A 21,781-nucleotide genomic window follows, 5' to 3' on the forward strand; every position below is an offset into this window, starting at 1 on the left:
TTGTTTTTTTCATTTTATCAAATTTTTCGCCGATTCGGACGTGCGTGCCAATTTTGGTGAGTTTTTGAGCGTGTTTAGGGGGTCAAATTAAGGGTTTCGCGTTGGTCAGGCAAATAAGAATAAAGAAAGAAACACAGCAGGAACAATAGGGTCCTCGGAGCCTAATAATAATAATAAAGAAAGAAACAATACAGGAACAACAGGGTCCTTGCCCTGCAAAAATAGGGGGCAAGGACCCCTGCTTGCTTTGCAAGTAGGGGTCCTCAGACCCTAAATATGAAGATGCCATCTTGGGCTCTGAAAAATAATAATGGACATTTTTCACCAATTTCTTCCATTTTACTCACTAAATTATGAGTAATTATTGATTGACAAAGAAATGTATCTCTCTGAATATTTATGATAACTAGAAATTTCTTCTGTTGTTTCATGGCCATTCAGATGTTTAGCCATAAAGGTATTTAGGAGTCACATAACACTTAAAATAAATCTATTATGCTTTTCAATGACTATGCCCCTTCCCCTCATATTTTGCACTACTTTGTCAGTCAGATTCTTCACTCCTTCGGCCTAGTCCTATTCATACTGCAGGTTACCAATTGACCAGCTCGTCATTTCTTTTTATGGACATATAGAAAAGGGTGAGGTTGGCCCATAAAAGACATTTATTATAACATTTATTCAAGTTTTTCCATCCTTTCAGTTAGCTGACCTGTTTCATTGAAAGATGTCTTCCTTTTTTGTTCCAAATGTTGATAATTGCTTTCATAGATTGCATTACTCAAGAAATAAAAAAATTAGACGCTGGTTCCCTCTTTTGCATCACTCGTCTTTAGCCAAGGCCAAGTTGTAACCTCCACACCCATTGTCATTTACAATTTTGCAAATTCAGGCAGTAAAAATACCCCGCAGCAATCCTCTCTGGGGTCCAAAGTTTAAATGTTTTCTTTCAGGTTTGTACAATGGCGTAGGAACAGACAGTTCTTGTACATATGTTGAGTTCCTATGAGGCATTTTCACATTGCCCTTTAAACACACAGAGCTGAAATATGACACTCATGGCATTATATAAGGCCAATACAAAAAGGTGCCCTTGTTGAAAATATTGTACAGGGAACAAGTATGTGATCATTTTTGCCAATTTCATGTTTCTTTGTCTAATGACATTCACACACCTATTATTTACATACGCTCCAGAGATGTTAGAAATTTAACTCTGTGTTCTGGCATTTAGCAATTCATTCTCGTACACCTCTCCTTCTTTTTAAGGACTAGTACTGTACCACTATGCTGAATGAGTGTGCATTTACTTTTTTGGTATTGCGTGTGCTTACCATATTGATACTGGGACTTTGGCAGCCTTGGAGCCCAATGAATAACCACTAACATCATGCATCCTGTTTTAATATTTGCATCCTACTCACGAACCTGACGTGACTGACGTTGCCTGTGTTGACACATTCACCCTTATTCAAATTACAGCCAGTGGAGATAAATTTGGTCTAGCAGCAGTGAGAAATGATTTTCATTGGTGAGCTGCCTGGTAAAATGTTGCTCCATTTGGAACAAGCATATTGGCACAGTATGTTAGTATTTGCATGTATCAGATGGTGAAGGGGAAAACACCAAAGGAAAGCCTGCTCCTTTTTGTAATGTGTCATGCTAAAGAATCATTCCGCTGTTCAGGCTATAGTTTTTGACAAAATAAGTGCATCTTCTGTTTATGATCACATGTGAATGGTGTGTTGAATACAAGGGAGAAAAAAATGTTGTTTTTGACATGTTCTGTCGGGTTTTTCATGCCCGACAACATAATGCGGCGGAAACTAATTGAGCATCACATATCTACTCTCGTGACAGAGATGTTGTCAGTTTGAAACTTCAAAAGCAAGTTTTCATCTTGGCATTACTCCATTAAATAATTGACTGTTTGTGACTTTGGTCTGAAAACAATACTTTGAATTCAAGTTCTATTTAAATAACCAGAGCTTCCAGTGTCAATGCTGTGCCTCAAGTCAGATCTCTTTCCCTTTCCTCTCTGCACTGTGATTGCACATACAATGACTAACATGAAATAAAATACTTTTGCGGAAAGTATGAAAAATAGCTTGTTGTTTAAGGACAAATGACTTCCACTAGATACATCTTTTGTTTATGCCAGTAGTTGTTCTGTCTGTTCCAGGAAACAATAATGAGACTTTTCTTCCCTGTAATACAATCCCTCTATTACAGTGGTTATGTTGTAAAGCACCTGTGAGCAAGCAAACCATAAAATATAAACTCTCTGTCTTGTCTCTGGAAGTTTTTCTTATTCACTTGCAACGTAGTTCATTAACTCTCAGAAGAGGACACAGAAGGAAGTTCTCAGTAGCAGAAACACCTGGCTTTTGTAGAGACACGTATATACATCATTATGATACCTAATTCATTAACAAGCTAAATAAAACCCAAACACTGTAGCCCCAACTTGTCAATGTTTAAAGGCAGCATTGTCAAAAATTGTCTTTCCCAAAAACAGCTTTGTTTTTGTGTGAACAGCGTTGTCCCTGTGTTTCCACAAGTACTCAAATACAATGCAACACACACACACACACACACACACATACACGGGTTAAGTCAACAGTGCATTTCCTTGAGGGGGAATTGAGTTAAGCTTAAGTGATTTTTTATAAATGAGTGATGCCAGTCATGTGCCCTTTATAATCTGACCACAAACAAGGAAGTTGCTGATTTGTGCTGCACAACTCTTTTTTTTTTTTTCCCCAGGAGACCCTGCTCAGTTTGATCCAACCTTCAAAGGACCCATACATAACAGGTGAATCAGTCTCATTGTCTGTTTAGTCAACTCAAGTATATAGTCTATATTAATCCCCAAATCCTCTGTCCAACAAAAGGGTTTCTGATGTGCTGTGTGGGTCTGTGTGTTTGTGTTTCTATTTAACGCTGAAATCACATTTATCGCCACCAAGGCAAACTTTAATGCAAAGCTCAACCTGCTCTCTTACACCTGTTGCTGTGTCTCTTTTTTTCCACAGAGGCTGCACTGACATAATCTGCTGTATTCTGTTTCTGGTTGTCATCCTTGGCTACATAGCAGTTGGAATTTTAGGTGAGAGAAACATAACAACACCCACTCAGGGTTTTCAATCCATCCCATCACAATAAGTCATTATGGTCCACCACCTTTTGTTTGTTCCACTAACTATGTCCACAAGTCATTTAAAAAACCTTTTTTACTTCAGACTCTCTCTGTTGCCTACCTCCAAAAAAGAGTTCAGCATTTTGGGAAATACGCTTAGTCACTTAGAAAACCTAGGTAAGGAAATGACTACAACTTTGTGTTTGTTCACTATGAAGCTGAGCTGGCAGCTGGTTAGCTTAGCTTAGCATAAAACCTAGGAACAGATACAAACAGATAGCCTGCCTCTGTCCAGCTACAACAATATCCACCTTGCAACACCTTAAAAGTAATATGCGTTATCTTGTTTCAATAATACAAACAAAATCGGAATTGTCAAATGACAATTTGTGGTTTTGGGTGGATATGTGTTGGATTTATTTGTTTATATGTTTTAGGGCCTAGGAGCAGTGACCTCCTGGAATCCACTAGTTTCCTGTCATTTACAGTGACATTGACATTTAGTGAGCTGTAAATGAGCTGGCAGCTCATTTAAAAGCTTTAGTATGTTGAGTAGATTGCTGAATGTGAAATGTCCCTTCTTTGTTCTCTGTAAACATCCAGTCAGCAGCTCTTTATTGCCCTGACCTCAAACTCATTCCAACACTCAGGGCCCTGCTTCTTATCTAAAGTAAACAGAGCAGGTTAATAGGTTATGTCCCAAATAATCAGGTATTTCCTCCACTGGAGGTCAAATCACTGGGTTGCTAAGGTGAACTGGTAATGATTAAGCGGAGACTTTTCCTGCCCATTGTTGACATATTACAGGCTGGATTTATTCCATGTCAACAAAATGTTCTATTGCAGATTATATGACAAGCAGCGGTAATAATCAAGAAATACACCAGCTCTAGCTTGAGTATGTGTTCAAATTACTTGACAGTCCTTTGGCATATGATTTTGTTTTCAACAATCTACAATAAGTTAGTTCAAACCAAACTCTGTAGGAGCAAGAGAAATGCCATCAAAACATAAAAGTGCATCCTGTTATGCCCTCTTGTGGCTGGTCTGAAATAATTCATGAATTGCTGCTGTTAGACCAAATTCTGCGACTGGGTTTTTTTTTATTTTTAAGGTTGCTTTTCTCGCATTTTATTTTGACATGCATTTGCATAAATGGTCATTTATAACCCAATATTAACATTAGGCTGTCAGTGTCAGAATACTAATGGATAAATGACTAGATGAATATAATAGAGCACAACTAACTTTTCACATCTTTCATATCATCAGCTTTTATTCTTTTCTGTCACTGTTTTAATTTGTTGTTTTTTTTTTTCTATCAGCCTGGCTCTTTGGAGATCCTAGACATGTTCTTTATCCAAGAAATTCAACTGGGGCATACTGTGGCATTGGACCAAATGAGTAATTCCATATACATTTTGCTGTTTATTATTATTTTAACAGGCAGAATATGTACATATTTGACAGTGTACCACAAAATCAAAGTGACTTTCTTTCCTTTTTCAGAAATCGACCCCACTTGTTCTACTTTGATGTTCTCAAATGTGCCATGTCTATCAATGCTATGGCACAAGCTCTTAATGGATTCCAGTGTCCAACCACACAGGTAGATAAAGCTGCTGAATTTTGTAGTTCCAGTTATACTGTACTATTTATGCAAAGTCCCAGAATAATCATCTTTTTAACAACCCGCAGGTGTGTGTAGAACGATGTCCCTCCGATTTCTATGCTTTGAACCCAACAGCGTATTTTCTAAAGCCAGAAAACGTTTTCAATGCAAGCCTGTGTGTGCCCTCTTTGGACCTGGCAAATACTGAGCTGGTAGGATATAGTCGTTTTAATCTCTTTTGATACAGAAAAGAAAATCTGTTAATGCAGTTTGCAGTAGTAGGTGTGGATTTTCACCATCTGACTTTTCAATTAATTTTGTTTTCTTTTTTTTCTGAACAACTTTATAATGGATTTTTTTTTTTTTTTTTTTTTTTTTAGAACGTTAAAGACATTGTGGACAAGGAGCTGTGTCCTTTTTTCTACATGCCCACGACCTCTGGTGAGTAAACATATAGACTCCATTTCCAAGCCCTGGATAAGGCCTAGTCCCAGACCAAAAAACTTTTTGAACAGAGATTTTTCTTTTAGTCTAAAACTAGGCTAAGCTTTGTCTGGGAAACTGGCTGATATGCCATACTTCATTCATTAGACATTTGATCTGACAATATAAAGTTGAAACAGTAAGTTTACATACACTGTATAAAAAGACATATAACATCTTTTTTTCTCACTATCTGACATTACATCAGACTATACTTTTCTTGTTTTAGGTCGGTGACGTTTACCAAAATTATTCTACTTGCTAAATGCCAGAATAATAAGAGAGAGAATTTTTTAGAGAATGTTTTTATTACTTTCTTCAAACTTAACTGTTTACATACATTTCCTTAGTATTTGGTAGCATTGCCTTTAAACTGGATGACTTGGGTCAGACTTTCTCGGGTTCCTACAACAAGCTTCTCACAATAGTTTGCTGGAATTTTGGCCCATTCATCCTGACAGAACTGGTGTAACTGAGTCAGGTTTGTTGGCCACCTTCCTTGCACACACTTTTTCAGCTCTGCCTACAAATTTTTCACGGGATTGCGATCAGGGCTTTGTGATGGCCGCTTCAAAACATTGACTTTGTTATCCTTAAATCACTTTGTAACTAATTTGGCTGTATGCTGGTCATTGTCCATTTAGAAGACCCATTTGCGCCCAAGCTTTAACTTCCTAGCTGATGTCTAGAGATGTTACTTCAATATTTCCAAATAATGTTCTTTCTCATGATGCTGTCTATTTTGTGACATGCACCAGTCCCTCCTGCAGCAAAACACTCCCACAACATGCAAACTCCCGTACTTCAGAGTTGGGATGGGATCCATACAAAAGGGAGCAGTGTGTTTGAGGTGTGCTTTATAGTACATCCACAGGTGTGCCTCCAATTAACTCAAAGGTTGTCAATTAACCTATCAAAGCTTCCATCTGGTTCGGATACCTCCGGGGAGGCTTCCTCTGGAGGTTTTCCGAACACGTCCACCTGAGAGGAGACCCCGGGGCAGACCCAGAACCCGCTGGAGGGATTGTATCTCTCGGCTGGCCTGGGAAGTCCTCGGGATCCCCCAGGCAGAGCTGGAAAGCATCGCCGGGGGGAGGGAGGTCTGGGACGACCTGCTCCGCCTACTTCCCCCGCGACCTGACCCCAGATAAGCGGAAGTCAATGGATGGATGGATGGATGGAAGCTTCCAAAGCCATGACATCATCATCTGGGCTTTCCCAAATACACTGAACAAAAATATAAATGCCCCATGTCAAATATAAGTTTTATGAACATTTGGGTTATGCAATATATAGAGAAACTCAAAATATATTTTCAGTAATTACTGATCTTCATATCGCCATTGATAACATCGTGGTATGACCATTTGCAGCGGATTGACAGTCCTTTGAAGATGATAGGGGTCAGGTTGAGGAATTAGATTTTTCAGTATCTTCTGTGTTCGCCAGCTGCGTCTCTCAGAGCAACACATCTTCTTCTCATGGAGTTGATCAGATTGTCTATGGTGGCCTGTGGAATGTATTATTTAGCAAATAGAAATAACTTTAGGAATCCTAACTGACGTTTAGTCTGATTTAATGTGACAGACAGTGAGGGAAAAAAAGGTTTGTATCTTTTAATACAGTGTATGTAAACTTCTGGTTTCAACTGTATTAGGACTGTAGCTGCTTGTCTAACTTAAGTATGGCTTTAATGTCACTGAATATTAAAAACACATGTATATGTTTAATGGACAATACACTGGTTTGCAAAGTATGTTGGAGATCTATAAACAAATTCTAATTGTATGTGATTAAAGATGATTTGATGTAATTGTTTTCTCTACTGTCAGTGCTTGGGAGATGTTTGCCTGATATCACAGCACTGGGGCGGATCCCTTCATACTTTTCCGATGTTCCCGGCCTCCCCTCCTCAGTCAATGAAACTGCCAGCAGTATCCTAAACGGCACTGGGTAAGAGACAGCTTCCTGACAGCATCATAATGCTTGTTTAAGAACAAATTTTTAATTTTCTTTTTTTCAAATAACTACACATATCAAATAACCAACACACTTTCATAACCCTGTCTCTTTCTCCTCCTTATCTACAGCACAGGGTTGGTGATTTTGTGAGTTTTTTGTGTTGAGCCATAGTGTAGCTGGTGGTTGTAGTTGCTCTTGTTTCTCTGTTTAACTCAGGTATATACAATGACCTTGGATGTCATGGGAAACACTCTTGGGACTAGTGGCGGCTGGTGAAAATTTTTGGTGGGGGGGGGCGCAGTCTGCAAATAACCTTTTATTTAAAATCGGAAATTAGAATATGAGTAACATTAGGCACAACAATTTACAGGAATGCAAATTGTCTATGCAAATTTAACATTATCAAGACTTACCAGAACTAAATTTCAAAACCATTCATCAAACTTTCATCAGTATTTACAGGATCTGTACAAACTCAAAACACATAACATAGATACTGAAAAAAACACTATTCAGGGCTCCAGACTAACTTTTTCACTGGTAGCACCAGTACGACCCACTTTCTCATTTTGTTGCACCTCCCACCTGGTCAAAGGCAACACATATGACTTGCTGAACATTGTCTTATCGATACAATCTACGAATTACTGATGCTCCCTAAATGTCCCACTTAGCAGGCTGCGATAGCTGTTGTTTGGTGGCTGCGGTGTGCTCTGACAGGTGTGTGACCAAACATGACTTTAAAAATAATAAACTAGGGCATTCTCATGTCAGATTTGTCCGAGGCTAAACCCAGTTACATGTATTCTACACACGGTCTTTTCTATGACCAGCCTTTTCTCCATTGACAGTGTGACCAATGCATTAAGCCATCACGATAGTAGCTGTCATCTAGTAGAAGGGGAGGGGAAAGACCGTGTGACGGTGTCAGAAAGCGCAGTCGTAAGAATGTCGAAGAACAGTGTTGATATCCAACCACAGAAGACAAAAGCAAATAAAGACAAAATTAATTGGCTTACAGCAACAGTGGACGAGTCCAGGACGCACCAAGCTGTGCCCCGTGAGAAAGTCTGCAGCTGCCAATCAGAGCCCAGGCCGAGGTCACAGGATCACGAAAAGTTTCTCAAGCTACATACACAATCATGTGGCCAGCGCCCCGCATCCAGGAAGTGTAAAATTAGTAAACACGCAGTAAAGACTAATATTAAATCTTTTGATAATACAAATATTGTTAATATAGCAAAATAATATAAACATCATTATTAATTTTATTATTATTTTGTTATAATTAATTCAAATTTAATTTTCCATCCATCCATCTTCTCCCGCTTATCCGGAGTCGGGTTGTGGAGGCAGCAGCCTTAGCAAAGCCGCCCAGACTTCCCGATCCGCACACACCTCCCCCAGCTCTTCCGGGGGGACCCCTAGGCATTCCCAGGCCAACTGGGAGACATAATCCCTCCAGCGTGTCCTGGGTCTTCCCCGTGGTCTCCTCCCGGTGGGATGCGCCCGAAACACCTCCCCAGGGAGGCGTCCAGGAGGCATCCGGAAAAGATGCCCGAGCCACCTCAACTGGCTTCTTTCGATGTGGAGGAGCAGCGGCTGTACTCCGAGCTCCTCCCGCATGACTGAGCTCCTCACCCTATCTCTAAGGATTTAAAAATTTAAAAATTTAAAATTTAATTTTTCATTTGAGAACTGCTTTTTATCTGGTCATTAGTAGTGGGGAGGCGGCGCCCCTGCGCCCTGTATTAACCAGCTGCCACTGCTTGGGACTCAGAACATTAATGTATAACGGTCTTTCAGCATCTCTCTCTCTCTCTCTCTGTCTCTCTCTCTCTCTCTCTCTCCCTCCCTGTATGCTGAGTCTCTGGGGTTATCTCTGTTTTCTTAGCATGCCTTGCTTCATTTGTGCCTCATTAGAGGGGGAGTGGAGAGAAAATTATACAAAAAGTAGTTGCTATTAGCTAGATGATGATCACGTCATAGAAGTGGATATTTGACTCACCTTCTCAACTTTTAGGGATATCGTAAATGGATTCAGTGCCAGAGATATTGGTGTCCGAATCTTTGAGGATTTTGCATCATCGTGGCCCTGGATTCTTGTGTGAGTTGCCTTTCTGAGCTACATGGCTACCACCTGCTGGCACACAGAGAAATTAATCTGACAATGTATTGAAAGAGGAATTCCATCTTGGTTGTTTGTCCTCAGATTTTAACATGTGACCCAGAGCCAAATTCATGTTTATGTCAAATAAGCTCTGAATTAGTTTTTTCAGGGCATCTGCATGACAAACATACACTCAGACACACATATGCTCTTTTACAAATCTTCTACATTTTCAGTTTTTGTTAACATGTATGTTAATGGCATGGACAAAATATCAAAAAATTTTAAGCATAGATGAACAAGATTTCCAAAAGTAGCATATATATGGCAGAACTATAGTATTGAAATGCATTAGAGCATTACACTGCACAAGTGTTACTACTAAAGTGCTCAGCGAGTGTTATATCTATGTTACAGGTTGCTGTGCTCATTTATTTTACACTACTTTAGCATTGAACATGTCTCATATGTCTTCAAGTTAAAGAACCTACAGTTGTACGTCATAATAATTTCGCCTCCTCTCCTGTCCACCTCTCTGGTGTCAGCGGGCTGCTAATCGCCATGATGGTCAGTTTGCTGTTCCTGCTGCTGTTGAGGTTCACTGCTCCAATCATGGTGTGGGTGCTCATCATAGGAGTGCTGGTTGCTGGGGCATACGGTAAACACTCACCTTTTTTTAGGAAGAGCTCTGTTTTTTGTTAATGGAACTTTTATAGTTAGGCAACCGACATTTGTATTGCAAGTTTATTTACTATAAATGTTATTTATGTTTTTTTGGAAAAGTCTTCAAATACAGATTATTTACACTTATTTTTTGTTAGTTTTTTTCAAAGATGAGGTACAGTGCTATCTGACTACAAACAAGATTTACATCTTTTATCTATTAAGCTCGGAAGTGTTTGTCTTGTGTTCTGGTGGAGTTAAAAAGTAATAGAGTTTTACATTTACACTGGCACCAAACACAAACAATGTCTATTAGGACTACTCTTATCCGTTCCTAGTAGCCTCTGAGATGTTATCTTGTGTGTCTTCAGATCATCCATCCATCCATTATTTATACACCACTTAATCCTCACTAGAGTCGTGGGGGGGAACCTATCCCAGCTGACTTAGGGCGAAGGCAGGGGACACCCTGGACAGGTCGCCAGTCTATTGCAGGGCTACACTTAGAGACAGACAACCAAGCACACTCACGTTCACACCTACGGACAATTAGAATCACCAATTAACCTCAACATGTTTTTGGACTGTGTGGGAGGAAACCGGAGAACCTGGAGAGAACCCACGCTGCACGGGGTGAACATGCAAATTCCACCCAGAAAGATCCCGGGTGTCCTCACTGGGACGCGAACCAGCGACCTTCTTGCTGCGAGGAAACGGTGACCACCGAGCTGACCACCGAGTCACCTTGCAGCCCTGTCTTCTGATCACTTTCTCCTTTCCATTACAGGGATATGGCACTGCTACTGGGAGTATGACAACTTCAAACACATCACCATCAGTGATGTTGGTTTCACCACAAACTTCAAAACTTATCTAGAAGTTCAAGAGACCTGGCTGGCCTTCTGTGAGTCTGATTAAAATATTTTTGGTGAGAGGTATAAAATGGAAATAAACAATGACAACAATATTGCCAAGTCATGTATCTTTAAACTTTTATATCTAAAAATAAACACATTGAAACTATTCCTGGCATGCGTGAAAGAGTCATATGCTATGTTTACAACACTGTGATGAGTAATGATATTGTAAAATGCCTCCAGTAATAGGTAACAAATGACCCACATTGGGATTATGGCTCAGTTTTGTATATATATCTACATCTACAAATATATCTATATGAGATAGTATCTTTTTCCATAGATTTGCTATTGAGACCACATGTGTGATTGTGTGATTGTGTAGTAGTGATCTGAGTATGTGTGAGTATGGTGTGTCCTGGTTGTGTGTGGCATAGGGAGATGCACAATAGGCTCTGGAGCCTTTTTACATTTTGTACTTTTCTCATTCTGTTTGTCAGTGATAATCATATCGGTGGTGGAGGGCATCCTTCTTCTGACCCTTATCTTCCTGCGAAACAGAATCCGCATAGCAATTGCCCTCATCCAGGAGTCCAACAAGTGAGTTAAGTCATACAATAAGACAGTATCAGGCAACCGGATGGCTGAGAGGATAAGGCACATAACTAGCAATTCAGTGCTGTATGGTTAAATAACTAAATGCCCAAGCTGCTCAAAGACAGCCAGCAGCGACCGGCAACTTTTAAGTTGGAATGTCTTCATGTTGTTCAATGCAAAAAGGCAACATTCCCTAAAATGTTTTAAAAAACACAACATAAAGTTTACTAGGTTACTTTTTATAATCAAATGAACTAACAATACTATTATCTTAAACCATTTTGTTGTAATCAGTATGACCTGAAATTGGTTTATATTTTACTGTGAAGATGATGTATGACCTTAGCATAACCTCATGATGTGTGTTTTTATTCTGCAGAGCAATCTGTCACATGATGTCCTCTCTGCTGTACCCTCTGGTCACCTTTGTTCTCTTGCTGGTGTGTGTTGCTTACTGGAGCACGACTGCTTTGTATCCTTTAATTTTACGTCACCATATGTGTGTATGTTTAATATAGGTTGTTACATGTTGTACCATACATTGCATTTCAGAGGTACAGGCTTTTACTGTTTACACTACACAGCACCAGTTCTTCTCCTAAACTAAAGTTTGCAGATATTTGGCCACTTCAGGTGACCCAGTGTACAAAGTGGTGGCTCTCAACTCCTCTTTAGGCGACTGTGGAAGCATCAATGGCACCGTCAACTGTGATCCTGAGGTGAGTGTGGATAGAAATGTACCCTACATTTTTTTCCTCAGGTGTAGGCAGTTGAAGAAACTTAATCTAAGATACAACAGTACTATATAAATATATCCCCTCTAAAACTGAATTAATAGCCACCTTGTACATGTAATTGAACATTAACATTTGACTGGAATGAAAAGACATACTGTTGGTACTCAGACACTCTTCTCGTTCTTCTGTCCCCTTGTTAGAACTTCAGCCCAACAGATTACCCAGACTGCCCCTCAGTCAGCTGCATCTTTATCAAGTACAACGAAGAGGGTCTCTTCCAGAGAAACCTCTTCAACCTGCAGATCTTCAATGCGGTGGCTTTCCTCTGGTGTGCCAACTTTGTCATTGCTCTGGGACAGTGCACAATGGCAGGGGCCTTTGCCTCCTACTACTGGGCCTTCAACAAACCCGATGACATCCCCATGTTCCCCCTGTGTGGCGGCTTTATACGCTCACTGAGGTATGTTAATGAGCTGCTGTCACACCAATCACATTCTGCAACAATAAATGTGTCAGAATCTCAAACTGCAAAATGCCTGCAAATCCCAGCAGAGCCATTTCCTGACCTCCAACATGAATACAGTATGTATGTGCCACAGTGAAAACAAGTTGTAAACTGTAGTGATGTTTGCTACTTGGATGATTTGTTATAAAGCTGCTTGTGACAGTGAACAATAGCTTTACCTGAATAACTCAAACTATTTTATCCTGCGGTTAGAGATCAGCTCATACTGATGAATGCAATTTGTCTCATAGAGAGCGCACTCGTTTAACGACATATAACAGTTTGTAGAAGTAGAACTGAGCATCATATCAGCACACACTGTAGCTTTTCAAGTTTTTAGGGTTTTTTTTTTACAAGCCACACTGACATTTTACGCTTTTTGCATTTGATTAACGTTGTTTGGCTGTACACAGATGATCTAATAATCACATATTTTGATGGAGGATTTGTCACTATTAAATCTCTTTTGTTATGCATCAAATCAATATGGCATTTTATCATTTACTTTTCTGTAACTTCAATATCTCATATATCCTTTAAGACATGATGTTTATTCTTTAATTTTAGGTACCACGTTGGCTCCTTGGCATTTGGTTCTTTGATCCTGACCCTGGTGCAGATTATAAGGATTATCCTGGAGTACATTGAAAAAAGAACAAGATGTAAGGCTGATGAAGCTCATTTCTCCAGTAACAAAAAGAAACCCATCCATCCCTAAAAGTGGTGATAAATTAAATGATTCTTCTGTATAAGAAAACCACTGGACACAGGATAAATCATGAAAGCCTATTTCTCCACACATGAAAATGTGTAATTTTAGAGATACATAGATCACTAAATATCACTCAGGACATCAAAGATTTATTTTCCAAATGACTCGGTAGAAGAATAAAGTACAGTGTACTATATGAAAGAACTTAGGTTGCTAATTATTCTTCTTGTTTCCAGCATCCCATAATCCAATCATGCGTTGCCTAAAGTGCTGCTTCTGGTGTCTGGAGAAGTGCATCAAGTTCCTCAACAGGAACGCATACATCATGGTGAGCACAGCATCCTCGTGTACAGGTTTCTATCCTGTCGTTCTTAATTGTGCTGTTACTGTTTACACCATCATCACAAGATAAAAACATGCTTTGCTGAATAAGTGAATTGAATAAGACTTTTTTCTATTGACTCCATTAAAGTCTACTGAGCATGTCTCACTTTATTTGAACATCATTACATAATTTATGCAACCACCATCACTAAACGGTTCGTGTTGGTTTATTTTCTTAAAATTAGATCTTTTTTTTTTTTTGCAGATTGCCATCTATGGGAAAAACTTCTGCGTCTCAGCCAAAAATGCCTACATGCTTCTCATGAGAAATATAATAAGGTTTGTGCTGTAGTTACTCTTCCTGCACACAAAGAGTTTTGGTGTGCGTTACCAATACTGCAGACTAGCTGTTGTCTGTGTAATGAAACACCTGTGCACAACAGGAATACCTTTGCATGTGTTTGAGAGACTCTGAATAGTGTCATGTTTCTCTGAACTGCACTGTGTGTCCTCTCAGAGTTGTGGTGCTCGATAAAGTGACAGACCTGCTGTTGTTCTTTGGGAAACTGCTGGTGGTTGGAGGAGTTGGTAAGGATGACACCATGCACAAACTTTATATCTAACAGTATATTTTCTTTAAATATTTGTAGCAGGGTTTTTTGTTTTTTTGTTTTTATAAAAGAAAACCTTTTTTTTTTTTTAGACTAAACACACAGATTGACAATATGTTGTTCTAATAATATGTGTTCACAAATTTTTAAACTATAAAATGCAATATAAAATCACCTTCAGTAAGTGAAGTGATAACTTGCTGGCAATCAGTTGCCTATTTAGGCATCTGACAGAAAATTAGTAACACAAGTTTTTCACACGGAATCATTTTTCTGGCCACCTCACGAACAGTGGAGCATTTAGTAGCTACACTTCCAGGTATTAGTTTAGACCTGAGCTAAAAGGACAGTAAATGGTATTCATATTCACCTGCTGGACTGATACTGTTTAGTGCTGAGCAGAGCAACAGTACCAGAGTTGTTCTGCAGGAAACAGCTGCCTGCTGCAGCTACAAACATGGTTGATGAGTGGAAAAGATTCAGAGCTACAAAGTACATTTACTGGTTGGATAAAACCAAAACAATCAGATGAAGGATGTCAGAAGAATTACATAATCAGGGGACAACTCACCAGGAGCGACCCCTCCCATAATTATGGGTCTATGCATCTTTAAAGTTGAAAAAGGGGTAAACTAGACAAGACATCCAAATACTGTTTGCTGTTTTTGGGGAAAATTTGTGTCGACACACAACCTGTTTCAGACATTGATACCTGCATCTTGATGTATATGAAAAAATAACAAGTGGTAAACTATTGCACAGCTAATAAACCTACGGGTCAGTAAACTTAAAACTTGAAAAATTAATATAATAAAAAAAAAAAAAGTACAATGGAACTACTGAATAGTAAAATCGGGTTATTGTACATACCATGCAATATATATATGAAACTAGAAGTTTACATACACTGACTGTATAAAAAGACACATCCCCCCCTTTTTTTCCTCACTATCTGACACCACCTGTAACCACCAACTCCACACGTTTTTTTATAGATGCAATAGTGAGAACAAAGAAAATAAATTAAAATTTGTTTTATATTACAGTGTAGCACAATAAGAGATTACATTAATGCGTCAAAAACATCAGGAGAGGCTGAAATCTTTTCTTTTTTCTAGGTGTTTTGTCTTTCTTTTTCTTCTCTGGACGAATTCTGCTACCAGGCAGCACTTTCCGCTCTGAAACCCTCAACTACTACTGGATGCCAATCATTGTAAGTCACAAGCTTTGTCTATTTTGATAGTTTTGTGTGTTTAAGCCTTGTTTTGGTTTCAACATGTTGATTTTTTTTTTTCTGTGTTGTTGTAGACAGTGGTGTTTGGCAGCTACCTCATAGCTCACGGCTTCTTCAGTGTCTACAACATGTGTGTCGACACACTCTTCCTCTGCTTCTGTGAGTAAATCTTTGTTTAAAAAAGCCTGAACGTTCACATTTCATTAACTAGATAAGGTTTCATTTACAGTAAAATCACCACAATTATTACCTTTTTTTGTACCATGCTAATTTTAAACTAAAGTTCTAAAAAAATAACTGTTTAGTCATTTTAATTAAGTACTATCACAATATATAAACACACCCATGGTTTTTTCATCACTCTTCACACTGTGATGTCCCTCTCACAGTGGAGGACTTGGAGCGTAATGATGGATCTCTGGAGAAACCATACTTTATGTCCAAAAACCTCATGAAGATCCTCAACAAATCCAACAAGGCACCAAAACAGCGTAGAGGGAAGGACTGAAGGCGTTTTTCCTTCTTCAGCTCGCGGAGTTCATTAAACCGCACAAACACTGTTCCACACATTCAGGGTTTCTTTGTCATTTGCGTCTTTTAACTTTGTAGCATTCCATTTTCTTTTCCTTAAGACGTTTACCAAAACTTAACTACTAATTTTGCACTTTTTAATTATTGCAATTTTCATATACATGTGCATATGTAGTATTAATGATTGCACATATGAAAAGACTGCGCATGGGACTGCAGCTTATGTGAATGTATTTTTGTTCTCCTACTTGACATATTTCTTAATCTGTTAAAAATTTGTTGTGTTTTGTTCATCATTTTAAACTACATTTGTCAATGTTTCTGCTGTTTCCATTTTAGACGTTGTGGCACATCAGTTCATCCAGTTTAACGCCGTTTGTTGCCAGTAAGATTTGGGTTTTATAGACAAAGATGTGATTGCTCAGATGCAACAAAAGCATTTGCAACAATTAGAAAAACTGTTCTTACAAAATATATATTGTTAGATGTTATTTGTAAAAAGGTTGTTTTATAAATGCAAATATTTTTATGGCAATATTGTTGATTGCATTGAAAATTGTAAAATAAACTGTAAATGTGGCATCAGCCTATAGTTAAGAATAAATACTTTCATTGTCTTCAGGTTTTCTGATCCTTTTAGATATTTTGATTATTATGACCATATTGTAATCTTTGCCCAGCTGAAGGTCAAATCATGGGTTTATTAACAGAAAACAGACACACAATAAGTCATGTAATTCTGGCCGAACTACTAGAAACTGGCCACTGTATTATTAGCAGCACATAAGTTCATTTGCATCTTCATGGGGGTGAAACCTTTTCAGTACAGCTGGATGTTTGATTGGTGTGAAATATGCTTCTCATGACACATGACAGAAAACCTGATTTCCACAGCCACATGTGATCATGTGATATCATGTGATCGCATGTGTAGGTAACTGAGGTGAGTGACGAGTCAGTGTGCACCTGATACTAAACAGCACGTGGCTGTTAATGACTGAACATGTTAACGTTTGATTTTTATCAGTAACTATCTGTGGCGTGCTCTAAACCTTCTGGTTTGTCCTTAAGTAAGGTGTCAATAACTCTGTATTTGTTGCTTATAACTGTATTTTCTACTTTGGTTCCCCTAAATTTTTGCACTAGTTGAACATCATATTCATTTTCTTCTTTTATCCTGTTGTCCTTGTTCAAATGGACCTTTTGTGTGCAAGTACTTTGAGAGCTTAGAAAACACCAGTGTCAAATTCCTTTTATGCCTTAACATACATGGTCTGATTCTACAAGTGTAATACGTGTAGAATGACAGAAACCATTGACACCATAGATATGTATAATAAAGGCTAGATGTCTCATCTGCGCTGTCGGCCAATGGAATCGCACGGCCACACTGGCTGCCATCTTGGTACGGTGCGCTCGCTCACCCATAACATTGTGATGTAGTGGTGCATGTATTTTTTAAATAACCATAACTTGCTCATGTTCTACTGATTTTCAAACAGTTTGGTTTGTTATAAACGTCAGAGGTGTAGTTATAACACTGCACTTATGGATAATTATGTTACACTCGCACAGCCAGCAACAATCTGTATTTTAGTTATTTTGTATTTTTGTAATTTGAATTGTAGCCACGTTAATAACGATTGTAAGAAACCAAACCGTTTGCATCAAGATTTCAGCGAGATAAGAGTATTTATTTTTGTGCAGATCACTTACCTTCCTTCACTTACCACAGGTTCCGCCACAGAGCTTCCCCGTATCAAGATGACCGAAGGGTGATCCCGTTCGAAATGCCGCCTTAAGACATCTAGCCTTTATTATACATATCTATGATTGACACCACAGTTTAAACTCTGGGTCACACCTGCTGCAAAATGTGTCACTATTATACTGAGACTGCGAATAACGCCTGAACCATGTATTATTGATGAATGGGCAGCATGAACAGGCCCTGAAATATTCTCAAATTAAGTAAAATTAAATTCTGGCTTAGGTCTAAATATTTAATAGTCACACTTCATATGTCCTGAATTGCTGCCTTTTGTGTTTTGCGTATTGTCTGTGGAACGTATTCCGCCCTATTTGTTCACTACAAAGAAAAGCAGCAAATCATCACATCTGAGAAGCTAAATTAAACAAAAATCTGCTCCTTAGTTTCTGTTCAAGGATTAATCAGTTGTTTTAGCTCTAATAAAGCCCAATCCTGCAATCCAGCCCTTTGATAATTTTAAGGTGCACACAATAACAACACAAAACAAGTCAGTGTTTTAATCAAGTTTTAATCTCCTAGACCATTTGGTTTTGCACAATGTCTCCATGTTTAGTCCATCAAAAGACTTCCATCACTTGTTTTAGTATCACATAAGCCCCATAATACAAAGTGTAGCTTCAACAGACAAGTATGCGAGAAATGAGGAGCCCCAGTGGCTGCCGTCCATCCCACAGAGGTCCTGAACTTTCATCTCTGACCCTGGTGTGAATGTCGAAGTGCTAAAGACCCGATTCTTTACATGTAGTTTGACTGAAAGTTACATAAAACAGTCGGTGTGAAAGTAGTGACATCAGTAGCCCAAAACTCTGTTGAGTTGTGGGTAACTGTAAGATGTTGATAAGCAAGAAGAATGTCTGTTCGTCTCTGGTTGTACTTTGTTGTACTTGGTCCTGTTTTTACTAGAACCAAAGAAAAGACTGAATCTGGGTCTTTAACACTGTGCTTTTCATTTCTGACACATCCAGATGAATGTTCGTTTCTGGATTATACTCTTTAACTGCTGCTCGGTCACAGCTTCTACAGTAAAAGGGAGAACATTAACATCACATTAGCAGGGAACTTTTTTTTTCCTCCTTGTGATTTATTAATCTTCGTGGGAGAGGAGTTATTAACTTGGGCTGCAAGCCTTTTTTTTTTTCTTTTTCGAAAGTAGTTCTGAAAACCAGGATCATTTCTTGCTTTACAAAAGCATCCCGTCCTCTCCGTGGCTGGCCATCCAGTCAGAAACACGTAAAAACAGCATTTACAATATTCATATATACAGATATATAATGGACACACACTCACTCAGACACATAGTCAGAAATAAACAAATCAACTGTGACAGAAATGTTTTATATTTTTAGAATCACGCCAGGGCACAGTTTACTCAACTGTTTGCTTGTTAATTCTGCAAGTAAGTTGTGTTTTTCTACCTTCACGACTCTTTTTACGCTGACATGCATCGACTCGGCGTCTTATCCAGCTACTTTAACCAGCCAGAGTGTTTCTCTCTTGGAATCTGACAAACTGTGCATGTCGGATTTACTCCTGAGTTACTCACGTTGGTATGAAAAACTACCAAACTGGCCCTTTAATGGTTTATCCATCCAGCTTTATTAACACAGAGGGAACCTGTGGTTATAGAAGCAACAAGTGGTTCAACACCAGCACACTCTCCAAACGTTTAGGACAGTTCGAATGACTTCACAGTGCAATGGCAGTTTTTTTTTTTTTTTTTGTTTTCTTTTTAAGACAAAAAAAAATTTAAAAAAAAAAAAAAAAAATGCATCCAACTGTGCCATTTTCTGTCTGTCGTGAATTCTAACGAGGGCATTTCACGAGGAACACTGTAAACGGGAACGTAACTCGATTTCGCCCATCGACTTCCTGACCCGCTACTCTTTGGCCTTTTAAGAGAAAGAAATAGCTACAGTGGCCACTACGTTATCTCAAACCCTCCCCCATGTCCTCACCTGACCTCAGCGCCTCCCTCTCTTTATTTAAGGAATACGCTTCCTTCGAGATGGATGTGAAAAACCAAAACAGAATTAGTCACTTCCCCGAATATTCCTCCATCTACCTCTGTCTTGCGCTCGACACACACACAAAAAAAAATCTTTTACAAAGGTCACCCTGATCACATAATACTGTCTCTGAACACCAGCAGTGTTAGACTTCAGCGTCCATCTTTAGTTTCTTTGTGTGCATGTATCTACAGGCGTGTGCAGAGGGAGGGCTGACTTATTTTGGGATTTGCACAGCGCAGTGTTTTTTTGCATAAACAAAATGAACAGAGCAGTCGGAGGGTGGTTGGGGGGGCTGAGTGTCTGAAAGTGATTGGATTTTGTGAGGAGGAGAAACCAAATTGCTGTATTTTGTTGTTTGTTTGTTGTTGTTTTTTTTTTTTGGGGGGGGGGGGATTAAACACAATGCTCCGCTTTCTCACAAGTTAGAAAAATGTATCATGTGTCTGTCTGTGGCTCGAGTTAAGTGTGCAAGTTTTTTGTTTGTTTCGTTTCTTTTTTTCGCACTCCTCCCTCCCGCTCATCAATCCGCTCCTCTACCCGTCCAGGTCTCCGTCAGACGCTCAGCAGCCAGAAGAAGAAGAAGATGGCCACAAACAAGAACAGGGAGTCTTGCCAGTTGTTATTGCCGTTGTTGAGGTTACCGTTGCCTTGGTGATCACCTGCATACTGGTCTAATAACAGGAGGAGGAGAATAAAGGTTGTTACTGCGGAGCCGACTCCCTTTGATAAAGCTGCAAATAAAAAGGAGCCCTTTTTTCTCGCTAATTATCAAACCTGCACAGAATAACGTGAACATTTTCCTGCGCACCCTCACCCTGTTGAATTAAAGGTACTATGTTTGGGAAAGTGAATCAAATGACATGCACTTTTTATTGCTAATGTTTTCATGGATTGTAACACAAGTTTAATTAGACCTTACAACTTTCTTGGATCTGTTTGTCTGTTTTCCCAGTTACGCATTAAAGCCCTAATCACTAACAAAATATGAAAACAAGGTTACAGAGAAGCAATAAAAACTGCTTATTGTTTTATTGCAAATTGCTGCTGTGAGATAAGCTATCAGGTTGTGGACAGAATTTTTTTTTTTTTTTTTTGTCAGCAACACAGGCAGCAGATTTGACCTGATTAGCATTAGTTACCTGGAGCAATTGTTTGATGACACATTACAGTAATATCACTAATGAGGGGAAACGCCCCTCAGATACGAAACATTAAGAATGTTTCATTCTTAAAATTAATAATATGAAAAAAAAATAAAAAAATAAAAAATGACAACAGCCTCTGTAAAACTAACCGGGGGTCCGTTTCACAAAGCAGGTTTAGTGAAAACTCTGAGTCTGTTAACCCTGAAATGATGGAAACTGAGTTTTTCGTTTCACAAAGGGAGATAACTCCAACCAGAGACAGAGGGGTAACTCTAGCCTGTTTCACAGAGAGAGCTAACTTAACACCTCGGTCAGTTAATGTTGTAACAGACTATGAACCCAGCCTGGTCGGGACCAGGTTTTTCTCAGTGAACCTCAAGTTTCTCTCTGTCTCCGCCCTCCTTCAGCCACACATGCTATTTGATTTCCTCATTCATTCATTCATTCATTCATTCATTCATTCATTCAGTCAGTCAGCAGGCGAGTTTTGGCGCAGCCTAGTTCTGCTGCCTGTCAAAAATCATTTTAAAAAAATCAGTCAGTAGACTATATTAGAAATCCATTAGGCACAAGAGGTGGCGACTGTTTTCACAATTGATGGCATGTCCTTTTGTTAACGATCCCGTATATGAAGGTGCAGCATTACTGCGCAGAGAACTAAATATGCGTCAGGTGATGGTTATCAGACCGCACATAGATGTTCTAGAATTTCCAGGCAGTTATCTTTTTGAGTGGTACCATTTCACATCACAGTCCATCATCTACATACACAACCTAGT

At 39.0% G+C, this 21,781-nt stretch overlaps 2 protein-coding genes across 4 annotated transcripts in view; one reads left to right on the forward strand and one right to left on the reverse strand.

The window, feature by feature from the left end:
- Positions 1-16,694, forward strand: part of slc44a4 (solute carrier family 44 member 4) — a 25,005-nt gene extending 8,311 nt beyond the window's left edge. For 2 of the 3 annotated variants that reach the window (XM_008281124.1, XM_008281123.1), the window contains 22 exons: positions 2,767-2,815; positions 3,036-3,109; positions 4,465-4,543; positions 4,649-4,748; positions 4,838-4,963; positions 5,132-5,192; positions 7,067-7,187; positions 7,325-7,330; positions 9,220-9,303; positions 9,852-9,964; positions 10,757-10,873; positions 11,327-11,426; positions 11,803-11,895; positions 12,040-12,142; positions 12,361-12,620; positions 13,233-13,327; positions 13,614-13,705; positions 13,967-14,040; positions 14,219-14,289; positions 15,431-15,525; positions 15,621-15,705; positions 15,936-16,694. In XM_008281124.1, coding sequence (XP_008279346.1) covers positions 2,767-2,815; positions 3,036-3,109; positions 4,465-4,543; positions 4,649-4,748; positions 4,838-4,963; positions 5,132-5,192; positions 7,067-7,187; positions 7,325-7,330; positions 9,220-9,303; positions 9,852-9,964; positions 10,757-10,873; positions 11,327-11,426; positions 11,803-11,895; positions 12,040-12,142; positions 12,361-12,620; positions 13,233-13,327; positions 13,614-13,705; positions 13,967-14,040; positions 14,219-14,289; positions 15,431-15,525; positions 15,621-15,705; positions 15,936-16,054 — 2,117 coding nt within the window. In that variant the 3' untranslated portion in view covers positions 16,055-16,694. The remainder of the gene's footprint in view (positions 1-2,766; positions 2,816-3,035; positions 3,110-4,464; positions 4,544-4,648; positions 4,749-4,837; positions 4,964-5,131; positions 5,193-7,066; positions 7,188-7,324; positions 7,331-9,219; positions 9,304-9,851; positions 9,965-10,756; positions 10,874-11,326; positions 11,427-11,802; positions 11,896-12,039; positions 12,143-12,360; positions 12,621-13,232; positions 13,328-13,613; positions 13,706-13,966; positions 14,041-14,218; positions 14,290-15,430; positions 15,526-15,620; positions 15,706-15,935) is intronic. The other variant, XM_008281125.1, reaches the window with a different exon arrangement.
- A 1,642-nt stretch (positions 16,695-18,336) lies between these two features.
- rnf5 (ring finger protein 5) overlaps positions 18,337-21,781 on the reverse strand; it is a 16,931-nt gene continuing 13,486 nt past the window's right edge. The window contains exon 6 of the mRNA XM_008281128.1: positions 18,337-20,528. Within this exon, the coding sequence (XP_008279350.1) occupies positions 20,410-20,528 (119 nt within the window). The 3' untranslated portion in view covers positions 18,337-20,409. The remainder of the gene's footprint in view (positions 20,529-21,781) is intronic.

The sequence above is a fragment of the Stegastes partitus genome, unplaced genomic scaffold (genome assembly GCF_000690725.1).
Source record: "Stegastes partitus isolate 25-593 unplaced genomic scaffold, Stegastes_partitus-1.0.2 Scaffold224, whole genome shotgun sequence".
Classification (NCBI taxonomy): Eukaryota; Metazoa; Chordata; class Actinopteri; family Pomacentridae; genus Stegastes; species Stegastes partitus.